At 40.6% G+C, this 13173-nt stretch overlaps 1 protein-coding gene across 1 annotated transcript; it reads right to left on the reverse strand.

The window, feature by feature from the left end:
* Positions 1–3909: 3909 nt before the first annotated feature.
* LOC139455897 (protein N-terminal glutamine amidohydrolase-like) lies at positions 3910–13150 on the reverse strand. Its single transcript, XM_071237442.1, has 6 exons — positions 12993–13150; positions 10152–10251; positions 9061–9114; positions 8589–8734; positions 6728–6852; positions 3910–4255 (listed from the first exon to the last, which is right to left on the reverse strand). The coding sequence occupies exons 1-6, from the start codon at positions 13103–13105 to the stop codon at positions 4134–4136; spliced, it is 660 nt and encodes a 219-aa protein (XP_071093543.1). The 5' UTR covers positions 13106–13150; the 3' UTR covers positions 3910–4133.
* Positions 13151–13173: the final 23 nt, after the last annotated feature.

Genomic DNA, 13173 nt, shown 5'->3' on the forward strand with positions numbered 1-13173 from the left:
GCACCACACTCAACCATTGTGATGTCATACAAGGTATCTAGCACCACACTCAACCATTGTGATGTCATACAAAGTAACTAGCACCACACTCAACCATTGTGATGTCATACAGGGTAACTAGCACCACACTCAACCATTGTGATGTCATACAGTGTAACTAGCACCACACTCAACCATTGTGATGTCATACAGGGTAACTAGCACCACACTGAACCATTGTGTTGTCATACAGGGTAACTAGAATGTACCACACTTAACCATTGTGATGTCATACAAGGTAACTAGCACCACACTCAACCATTGTGATGTCATACAGAGTAATTAGTGCCATAATCAACCATTGTGATGTCATACAGGGTAACTAGCATCACATTCAACCACTGTGATGTCATACAAAGTAACTAGCACCACACTCAACCATTGTGATGTCATACAGGGTAACTAGCATCACACTCAACCATTGTGATGTCATACAGAGTAACTAGCATCACACTCAACCATCGTGATGTCATACAGGATAACTTGCACCAAACTCAACCATTGTGTTGTCATACAGGGTAACTAGAATGTACCACACTCAACCATTTTGATGTCATACAGGGTAACTAGCACCACACTCAACCATTGTGATGTCATACAGGGTAACTAGCATCACACTCAACCGGTGTGATGTCATACAGGGTAACTAGCACCACACTCAACCATTGTGATGTCATACAAAGTAACTAGCACCACACTGAACCATTGTGTTGTCATACAGGGTAACTAGAATGTACCACACTCACACCATTGTGATGTCATACAGAGTAATTAGTGCCATACTCAACCATTGTGATGTCATACAGGCTAAATAGCACAACACTCAATCGGTGTGATGTCATACAGGGTAACTAGCACCACATTCAACCATTGTGATGTCATACAGGGAAACTAGCACCACACTCAACCATTGTGATGTCATACAAGGTAACTAGCACCACACTCAGCCATTGTGATGTCATACAGAGTAACTAGCACCACACTCAACCATTGTGATGTCATACAGGGTAACTAGCATCACACTCAACCATTGTGTTGTCATACAGGGTAACTAGAATGTACCACACTCAACCATTGTGATGTCATACAGGGTAATTAGCACCACACTCAACCATTGTGATGTCATACAGAGTAACTAGCATCACACTCAACCATTGTGATGTCATACAGGGTAACTTGCACCAAACTCAACCATTGTGTTGTCATACAGGGTAACTAGAATGTACCACACTCAACCATTGTGATGTCATACAGGGTAACTAGCACCACACTCAACCATTGTGATGTCATACAGGGTAACTAGCATCACACTCAACCATTGTGATGTCATACAGGGTAACTAGCATCACACTCAACCATTGTGTTGTCATACAGGGTAACTAGAATGTACCACACTCAACCATTGTGATGTCATACAAAGTAACTAGCATCACACTCAACCATTGTGATGTCATACAGGGTAACTAGCACCACACTCAACCAATGTGATGTCATACAGGGTAACTAGCATCACACTCAACCATTGTGTTGTCATACAGGGTAACTAGAATGTCCCACACTCAACCATTGTGATGTCATACAAAGTAACTAGCATCACACTCAACCATTGTGTTTTCATACAGGGTAACTAGAATGTACCACACTCAACCATTGTGATGTCATACGGGGTATCTAGCACCATATTCAATTCAAGTGTAAAAGATGTAAACGTTTCTCAAAAGTTTCTCATTCATTTTGGAAAATCCTGCGTCTTAAGAACAAGGAACAAAACTTGAGATGTGTTATTCATGGAATCAGCTTCGACAAAAGAATTTGGCTAAGCATCACATTGAACATAGTATTAGTGTGTAAAAAAACACAGCAAAACTACAATATATTTTTGTCTATGTGATGTTTCATACGTGTAAAAAAAGTGCATTCAGAACAAAATATATACTAGAACAGAACCTATTTGTTTAACATGGGACATAGCAATGCTCTGAACATGTCACTAATCGTCCTGATAGTTTTGGCATCTCATGTGATTGGCTGGGCAACAAACACTGGTCTGTGTTAACATCGAAACACTAAAATTACACTTGTTAGATGAAATTATTGCTTGATCTTCATATAATGACATGATAGGAAGGACATCCTCTATAATCCAGGATGTTTTATCTCCATTCTTACGTGGCAAAACCCTTGACCCACACAGCTTTGTTTACACACCAATTTGATGTTTGTTTGTTGTTTAATGTCACACTCAGCAATATTCCAGCTACCGAATATGACGTCGGCCTGTAAATATTCAAGTCTGGACCAGACAATCCAGTGATTGAAATTGCGAGCAACGATTGAGACCATCAGGGTTCGATGACAGGCAATAAACCGAGCATGTCCATCTGATCCATTGATTTGCCTTAAATGTTGCAGGAGCAATGTTAATTAGAGCTGTCTAATCAAATTAGTATGCTTGTTGTAAGAATCAACTAACGGGATCAGGTGATCAGACTTGCTGACTTGGTTGATGCATGTCATCAATCCCAATTGAGTGGATCAATGCTGATGATATCAGTCACTGGATTGTCTGATCCAGACTCGATTATTCACAGACTGCCATCATATAGCTGGAATATTGCGGCATAAACAACAAACCAACCAATCAAATTAGACTGATATATGCAAGAGGAAATTACTGTCATGAGAGATGGCGATGGTGGTATTATGTTTCAAAAGTCAGTGATTAAAATGTAATGTTGCATCAGCATTATTTCAGCCATTTAGTGATGACTAGAAGTTATAATGTAGCAGGGCCTGGAGTCGTCCCACAGATGACATCCTCACCTTGTCAGCTTGCTGATGGGGTTAACCTCTTTGGTCATGTGGACAAGGCGTCCGACCTCGGATCAGAAGGTCCGTGGTTCAAATCCCATCACGGGACTCGGAAATTTTATGGCCGCTACATTGGCGCCCAACGTGGGGCTGAGCAAGTTCATATTAAATTTGAGCAAAATAAGCCTCAGTACCCAACTATGCGGCCTGGGACGTGCCTTCTGTTGACGGGGGAGTATGACGCAGGGCGTGGAGTCGTCCCACAGATAACATCCTTACCTTGTCAGCTTGCTGATGGGGTTAACCTCTTTGGTCATGTGGACAAGGCGTCCGACCTCGGATCAGAAGGTATGTGGTTTGAACCCCATCATGGGACTCGGAAATTTTATGGCCGCTACAATAATACCTACAAGCATCATATATATACATTAATGTTATATTTAAATGCAGATTTGTCAAACATATTTAATTTCCCATGGTGATGAAAAGGTTCAGGGTATTTATCTTACCAGAATGGAGATAAAACCCCTGGATAGTCGAGCATGGGAAGGAAGATAATTTTCTTGAAGGAGCACTGAGGTGGACAGCAGATGGACGTTTCTGATATCACAGTTCAAACATGTCCTCTATTTCTAAGAACCAATACATTATATTGCCACAATTCTAGACTCATCTATGAAAAACAAAGCCAAGGTTTCAATAGCTCACCTTCCTCAAACTATACTCGACAATCCAACAAGGATGTAGATACCGGTAAGTACTTCATTATAGTGAGTGAGTATGGCTTAATGCCGCTTTTAGCAATATTCCAGCAATATCACGGCGGGGGGGAAACCAGAAATGGGCTTCACACATTGTGCCCATGTCGGGAAACGAACCCGGGTCTTCAGCGTGACGAGCGAACGCTTTAACCCCTAGGCTACCCGATCACCCCTATTCATTATAAAGAATATTACCATGTCAGATTTCTGGACATTTTGATCAGAACTCTCTCCCTTATGTATAAAACTAATTATTAAATATTTATTCCTTGAAAAAAAACCTGCTACTTTTGAATTTCAACACCAAATTTCAGTTCAATAAACAATGCTGCTACCGAGAATAAGTTTAAAACATTCAAAGCTTACAGATGCCTTATGGACAGACGACATCCCTGGACGACAGATCACATGGCCTTTTGGGCACAGTGATCAAAGCGACACAAGCACAGTGACCTGCCCAAACAGCCTCTTGTCTCAGTAATAAAACTACAACACACAAGAGCTCCTTCCAGGGATGCAGTGTTAGGTGTCCGCCGCTGCAGCGGGGTTGGAGAAAGTTTTGATGAAGGTGACACTGTCCATGACGGTGCCGAACCCCTCGTTTGGATCCATGGAGATGAAAAACTGGATGTTATTTTTGGAAGCTGAAACAGACAAGCCATCTATTGAGTGAGTGAGTTTTGGTTAAGGCCACTTTTAACAGGACTTCAATTACAATGCTGCGTGTCGGGTTGATGTGGGGGGAAAGTCATGAAGGTCTCCATCTTCCTGAGGCAAGAGAGTTAACCGACTGTAAAAGTCTTGCGGAACAAGGCTGGAATTATGGACTTACATTTTGGCTGGAATGACGAGTCTATGCATAGTCCAATCAAAATCGCGCAACAAAATCGACATCCAGTTCGTAAACACCAAGGATTCTAACATGCAGATTTCGGTTGACTGCAAAATTTGCAAAGGGTGTGTACTGTCAACTGATATTTTCCAAACTCTTCATGTTTTTGGTAAAGATACTCATGTGATCTCATGCACTGTGCTAGGTAAGACCCGTTTAATTACAATACAGAACTTGATCATTGATCAGGTCGTCTTGACTGGGTGCCGCCATTTTGTTTAAATCAAATGCAAGTGATACCAGAGGTGGAGATGTGGAGTGATTGGTCAATAGGAGGGGCATAGAAGGGACATAACTTATAATAGCCAATGGTGGTGAAACGATCGAGCCCAGAAATTCTAGCCCAGTTTGGCAAGGGTGGAAACTGGACTCTTTGAGTCAGTTAACTCCCTTGCCTCAGGAAGATGGCAGGTCTAAGATGTCTACCATTTTTGATAAACACTGGTATGACCGCCTCAATGATTTAGTGGTAGAGCATCTGCCTGGAAAGCAGAAGGTCTGGGGTTGAATCCCTGGCCGCAGCATACCAAAAGACGTTAAAAATGGTTCTTGTTGTTACCCTGCCTATTGCTCAGGGCTAAAATACGGACTGGTTGGCTCGGAGTCAGTATACTGTGTCTGAGTGGGGTATTCATGTTAAACTGCACTATGGTATCTCAGTGGGCTAGCACTATAAAATCGGCATTAGTCCAGACTTGTACAAGCAGCCACACACGTACATATATAAGCGAATATTCTTTAACATGACATTAAACCCCATTTCCACCAAACTTAAAAACTAGTGCTTCAACACTGTAGCTCACCTGGACATGTAGTCAACACTTCATAATGTCACCAAAGAAATATTGTGAATAAAGGAACATACATCCAACAACATAAGTCCCACAATTAACAAAAAAAGGACATCTCATTACCATGATTACATCGTGTTAAAAATCAGCCAAACAACAACAATAATTAGACTTTTCAATATGGCTGCTGTGCCTTCACTAAGGTCAGAAAACATATGCGAAAGCAAAAGCAACATTTGGAATTTTTAATGTAATAAATGTAAAAAATTCCAAATGTTGCTTTTGCAAATGAAACTTTCATCAGATAAAACGTGTTTTGTGTTCAGCAGAACTCAGCCACAAACGGAGATGATACCTTGGATGATACAGTTCCAACCTACTGCATGTAACACCAACTGAAGGTCAATATGGTCTATTGAAATTAAACTTAACTTACCAGTAAGTCTTATTGACCATATCAGAGAACACACTTGTCTATCGTTATCTTAACCATCACGTCTGGTTTTGCATTGAATGTGTGAATGCATGCACATAACTCAAGGGAACTAACTCTTCAAAGACTAGCTTTTAAGAGCTTTTCAGGTCATGTTATAAGACCTATCTCACAAGGAACCAGGCTTACACAGAAAAAACAGCTATGTCCTGTTAAGAAACTTGCAACCACCTACTCACGAGGACACACTATAAAAAGTCACCAAATCTGACCACCCAATCCATTTGATCGTCTTTTATGACCAGCATAGGTTGATGGAGATTCTAACCCAGAATCCATCAAGAGACCAGCATAGGTTGCTGGAGACCTATTTAACCCAGAATCCCCATGAAGAGACCAGCATAGGTTGCTAGGGACCTATTTAACCCAGAATCCCCACAGTGAGACCAGCATAGGTTGCTAGGGACCTATTTAACCCAGAATCCCCACAGTGAGACCAGCATAGGTTGCTAGGGACCTATTTAACCCAGAATCCCCACAGTGAGACCAGCATAGGTTGCTAGGGACCTATTTAACCCAGAATCCCCACGGGGAGACCAGCATAGGTTGATGGAGACCTATTTAACCCAGAATCCCCATGAAGAAACCAGCATAGGTTGATGGAGACCTATCTAACCCTGGAATCCCCACAGGGAGTCCAGCATAGGTTGATGGAGACCTATTCTAACCCGGAATCCCCACAGGGAGACCAGCATAGGTTGCAGGGGATCTATTCTAACCGGAATCCCCATAAAGTGAAGCAGTATTGTATTGGAGAAAACAACTTTTGGTCATTGAGCCTTTAAGATTTGTATTCATCAGCTTCATTATCAAGCTTGTATTAATAATAAATGCTTTGAACTGGAAATTTATTTATCTTTTGCATTCCTGTCTTTTTTGGTCTACAAAACGTTCCAATTCAAATCGAGTAAATTCGTTACCTTTGACAGGTATAGTTTACCTGTAGTAGCTATGCAGGGATACACTGGTGGCGGCATGAGCCATTCTCCCTCCTCCGACAACATGTGAGACCGGTCCGAGGCAAACGTCTGGAGGAACTCATTTGCATGGGTCACCCGGAAACTCCTGAGTCAGACAATGCAGTCAAAGTACAGGTGTTTGTGTGTACAGGTGTTTGTGTGTGATCAGGTGTTTGTGTGTACAGGTGTTTGTGTGTACAGGTGTTTGTTTGTGTACAGGTGTTTGTGTGTGTTCAGGTGTTTGTGTGTTCAGGTGTTTGTGTGTACAGGTGTTTGTGTGTACAGGTGTTTGTGTGTACAGGTGTTTGTGTATACAGGTGTTTGTGTGTACAAGAGTTTATGTGTGTATAGATGTTTGTGTGTGTACAGGTGTTTGTGTGTTTACAGGTGTTTGTGTGTACAGGTGTTAATGTGTGTACAGGTGTTTGTGTGTACAGGTGTTTGTGTGTGGACAGGTGTTTGTGTGTGCACAGGTGTTTGTGTGTACAGGTGTTTATCTGTACAAGTGTTTTTTGTACAGGTGTTTGTGTGTGTACAGGTGTTTGTGTGTGGACAGGTGTTTGTGTGTGGACAGGTGTTTGTGTGTGTACAGGTGCTTGTGTGTGTACAGGTGTTTGTGTGTACAGGTGTTTGTGTGTACAGGTGTTTGTGTGTGTACAGGTGCTTGTGTGTGTACAGGTGTTTGTGTGTACAGGTGTTTGTGTGTTTACAGGTGTTTATGTGTGTTCAGGTGTTTGTGTGTACAGTTGTTTGTGTGTACAGGTGTTTGTGTGTTTACAGGTGTTTGTGTGTTTACAGGTGTTTGTGTGTTTACAGGTGTTTGTGTGTGTACAGGTGTTTGTGTGTGTACAGGTGTGTGTGTGTACAGGTGTTTGTGTGTGTACAGGTGTTTGTGTGTTTACAGGTGTTTGTGTGTACAGGTGTCTGTGTGTACAGATGTTCATGTGTGTCTAGATGTTTGTGTGTGTACAGGTGTTTGTATGTTTACAGGTGTTTGTGTGTACAGGTGTTCATGTGTGTTTAGATGTTTGTGTGTACAGGTGTTTGTGTGTACAGGTGTTCATGTGTGTACAGGTGTTTGTGTGTACAGGTGTTTGTGTCTTTACAGGTGTTTGTGTGTACAGGTGTTTGTGTGTACAGGTGTTCATGTGTGTACAGGTGTTTGTGTGTGTACAGGTGTTTTTGTGTTTACAGGTGTTCATGTGTACAGGTGTTTGTGTGTACAGGTGTTCATGTGTACAGGTGTTCATGTGTACAGGTGTTCATGTGTATGGGTGTTTGTGTGTACAGGTGTTCATGTGTACAGGTGTTTGTGTGTACAGGTGTTTTTGTGTTTACAGGTGTTCATGTGTACAGGTGTTTGTGTGTACAGGTGTTCATGTGTACAGGTGTTTGTACAGGTGTTTGTGTGTAGAAGTGTTCATGTGTGTATAGATGTTTGTGTGTGTACAGGCGTTTGGGCTGAATGTATTAATGTGAGCACAGGCTTACATGTTAATGAGTCACAAGTTCCTGTGTCATTCAGGGGACACAAATGCAGTGTAACGATGGTAACTAAACATGTCACATATTCAGACTGCGAATATGACTATATGCCATTTTCAGCAATTTCCAAACAGGGAGCACAAGGCTTCACACATTCCTCTGATGTTGGGAATCAAACCCAGTCCTTGGTCATGTAGAGCAAACACTTTGACCACACTTGCGACCTGGGTCACCACGTGCGACCACGGTCACCATGTGACTCCAACTTGCTGAACTCTCAATCCAGCAGCCATAGTTCGGACTGGCAGAGAAGTTTGATATGGTCAATAGTAACCATGGAAACATGATCCTACTGACCTTCTGAAGTCCTCCTTCATCCGGCGGTCATCTCGCAGGCCCTTCATGGCATACTCCACAAAGTCACATGGGAAGGGCAGCTCGGTGTCAAGGTCATACACAAGGGTGGAGTCGTCTCCCTTGTGTAGGAATATCACGTGGTAATCCTGCCATGTAGTAAAGCTAATATACAACACACATATTGTATACAGTGTCATATTGATGCGATTTTCGTCTAAAATACTCCCAAACATATTTCCAAAGAAGCGTATATCATCTACCTGTTCAAAGAAGTGAAAAGTTAACACAGCACACATGACAAAATAATGTGCAGGCAATTTTTCATGATTTGGAAGAAAAGAAAACATCTGATATATTTATATAATTTTTTTCCTCCCTTACTGACCAGGATATAAAGAAAATATAAAAAGAAATGAAAACTTCGGCCTTAAGAAGCTAACAGACCCTAGGTGACAATCAGGATGATGCTTACCCAGATGACGAGTCTGTCGTCTCTCTTGCTGCTTGCCTGCATCCACAGTGGAATCTGCTCACACAAAACACCGGGGGACCATTAAATATTTTGTATCATCATATACTGCAAAATGTGAAATTTCATGTGTCTCCAAAAGAATGTGACCGCTGGCCCCTAGCCAAAAATGCGACTCAATATGAATGCGACACCCCTCCTCTCAAGCATCAGTGGATTTATATCTAAACAAAATGTCCTCTGTCAGGTTTACAGGAAAATCCTCACCTTAATCCAACCTTACACTAATCCAATCACACACCAAATAGCACCGCTTATTAGCTCTGAGTAGAGTACTTCAGCTAAAACAATACTTGTGCGCTGGCTCGTGTCGGCCTTTGACGCAGTCGCTAAGAGCAAAGACACCGTGTTGGGTGGCGTCTGTCTGGACTTGCAGGTGTGATCAGTGATGACATGAGTGAGTAGAACGCTTGTCTTGACCCCAGCAGTTTAAATTCACAGGATGTAATTAGTGTTTGAATGACATTGTTTATATACTTGTAACAATTGCTGCTCAATAAACATTGATGTGAAATACATAGTTGTTTGTTTTCAGCGTATGTCTAAGTTGGTATTTTTGCTATCCAAAATGTCTTATTGTTGATAAAAATGCAATGTTTAATAATGCAAGCAAAGACCACTCACATTTTTCGCATTTAATTCACGCTCGTGTTAATATCAAGATTTACAGGTCTGGATAGTATTATCAATGTGATAACTAGCTCCGGTGAATATGCTTTTGTTTATTGTATGTTTTTTGTTTAACATGGCACTCAGCAATATTCCAGCTATTTGACAGCAGTCTGTAAATAATCAAACCTGGACCAGACAATCCAGTGATTGATATCATGAGCATTGATCCATTCAATTGGGATACGATGACATGCATCAACCAAGTCAGGAAGCCTGACCACCTGATCCCGTTAGTTGACTCTTACGACAAGCATAGTCGCCTTTTACAGCAAGCATGGGTTGCTGAAGACCTATTCTACCCCCGATATCACATACACTACTGTTAAAAACAAACATTTTTGTGTAAAAACCTCAGTACTTACCTGTTTATTTTTGTTTGAAATAAATACAGCGAAGCATTTAGAGAGTTCATCTGGATGATTGTCTCTCACAGATGCACAGAGTTTCCAGATGTTTTCCTCGCTGCAGAACCAAACACAGACGCATTACAAAGAAGATAAACCATATGGAATAAAGAAAATAAACTGTTGTGTTTTGTATTTGGAGGTATGATATTGGAGATTTGTTGGCTGTAAATACACTTTGAAACCTAATGTCCTTGCTGTATGGCTTTAATACTACCAATATCATATTGAATTTTACCTCACTTATATTTGAAGGTATGATATTGGAGATTTGTTACCTGTAAATATAATTTGAAACCTAATGTCTTGCTGTATGGCTTCAATACTACCAATATCATATTGAATTTTACCTCACTTATATTTGGAGGTATGATATTGGAAATTTGTTACCTGTAAATATAATTTGAAACTTATTGTCCTTGTTCTATGGTAGTCTGTCATACAGACCCTGAAACAAAATATATCCAATACAGCCCATGCAAGTCTATAATATTTGGCAAGTCTATATTACTGCAGTATCTGAAAATGAAGAGAGTCACTGGGGTCCTTTTTATTACATTGTCTAACTATAATTTAACAACTGTTTTTTTTCTGTAAAGTAATTCATTTCAGAGACTAGGTGATAGTCTAGTTCTATGGCAGCAATATTCCTTACCCCAGTGGGGATCCTGGGTTAGAATTGATCCCCCGCAAGGAGACTTACTGGATGAGGTGGTCAGGGCTCTGTGACTTGGTTAATACTGTGTCATCATACACCAACAGCAGGGATCGTTGCTCATGATATCAATCACTGATTGTTTGGCCCTGTCTTTATTACTTACATGCTGATGTGAAAAAACTCTGAATAGGTACCCGATGTGTGAAAAGTGGATGTAAAAACCTTCCAGCATCCCTAGTCAGGTGATCCTTAAATTTGGAGTGAGTGAGTGAGTGAGTTGGGTTTAACGCCCCTTTTAACAGTATTCCAGTCATATCACGGCGTGTCAGCTTAATGTAGGAGGAAAGCCCGAAGTGATGAAGATCTCAGACATTTACCACTTCGGTGAAACCCACGAGCATGGGTATGGTGCTGACAAACCTAGAAACATAATTGGGGCGAACCGGGATTCGAACCCACAATCATAGGTTTCTGGCGTGCCCAAGGGACGCAACTCTGCGCAGTGAATCACGGCTCCTTAGACGACTGGGCCACCGGTGCCCCCCTTAAATTTGGATGTTACATAGATGTGATGTATTGTGCGGGATAGCATTTGGGAACAATGAAATTCACATGAAGTATTTATTTGCCATACACTGAGTACATTAACAATGGAATTTCACAAATACAAAGACAGTCACATGATGAAATACCCTCTAATTACATCTTACAGTAGCACACAATTTCAGTCATTTTTTTAACATAGTGGGAACCCCATAATGATCATTACTCTAGAAGCGTTTGCAAATCGTATTTTACAACATATTCGCAAAATATCTGTTTATGTTTACCTACCTCTTCCCATGTGCACTGAGTTTAATTCCCTTCATCAAAGAAACATAATTATGTTTAGCTTAAAAACAGGCTGTTTATTCTTTGCCAGAATGGCGACATATATTGCCATTATACAGTGAATCACTACCCCTCATTTCAGTATTCACTGCCCTAATCCAGCTGGGTGAGTGGGTGGTACAAATCTAGATTCAAGTATGTTATAGTAATTATTTATTATTATCTAGCTGTGAACTTTTGAGAAAGAAAAGGAAATTTGTTCTTTATAGAAATTAAATAAAAATCAAATTTAAAAAACAAACAAACATTGTCAGCTGAATGAAATAAATAAGGAAAAAAGTTACTTTCCTTCTTGTATTATCAATCATTGACCTATGCTTTAATCAGTACAGATTCTGCACCCATTGCAAGGTCATAAGTGAAAACGGTCATGAAATGCCCTGCAGGGTCAAAACAAGTCATAATGACTTTAGTAAGGCGGTGAATCAAGGCAGCATGAATAATTTAGTTAATTAGCCCTGCACTCAGTTAACTCAACATGCACAAGGGGTAGAATTAAGATAGAACAGTTTTGTGATCAGTAGAAGTGGTATGCCAGTCACCTCACTATAATCCAAATAAATATTCTTTCTCACTGCTAAATATCTTGCTGCAATTAGGTTATGGTTATGAATTACTTTACTCAGTTTAATTCAGATTATGATAATAATTCTCATGACATCCAACCAATACCATTAAAATGTATATATATTTATTACACTGTATAATAGGTAATTGCCACAAATGATTGAAAGGACATGTGTTTTAACTACAGCCATACAAGGTTATTGATGTGAATTTTGACCAAAGCTGGCAGGCATTATCACTTTCTGCTGTCCACACTCCAAAGATCTTATTTGCTTGTATGGCCAAACGGTGTGAACTCAAAGGATAAGTGTAATTTAATTAACAAAGGGCAGTTGACTTTTGTCTCGCTTATTGATCCTCCACAACTTATCTCACATTCAATTGAGCAAAGCCTTAAATCCCATCCCACGGGAAAAGGTCAGGGTGTAGCATTTCATAAGCTTCCATCTTTACTATTTGGGGTAGCCTCTTTGGTAAACCTATGTTACATTTTAGGACGAGTAAGGTTTGTTTTATTGTTTGGGTGCAATCAGTGTGCATCGTAAACATGGACGTGTCCACTGTCCCAATTCTATCTCTTTTGTTTTAATAAAGATCAATAATGCATCTCGGCGAACAACTTGACAAACGCATCCGACACAACTGAACAACAGACCCACTCCCAGGCAACAGGTGAAACTCACCAGTAGCATCTTGTGTAGGTGCACTCGTCTCGATTACCAAAGACACCAATGGCGCTTCTCTTTTCTTTCGTTTCCTCTACATCAGCATCCGAAACTACTTTATTTTCAGCCATTTTAATGAAGATTCATAAAAGGGCCGACATAGCAACCCGATTGTAAACAAACAATGCACGCAAGGATG

The sequence above is a fragment of the Haliotis cracherodii genome, unplaced genomic scaffold, assembly GCF_022045235.1.
Source record: "Haliotis cracherodii isolate W230 unplaced genomic scaffold, xgHalCrac1.p SCAF_11, whole genome shotgun sequence".
NCBI lineage: Eukaryota > Metazoa > Mollusca > Gastropoda > Lepetellida > Haliotidae > Haliotis > Haliotis cracherodii.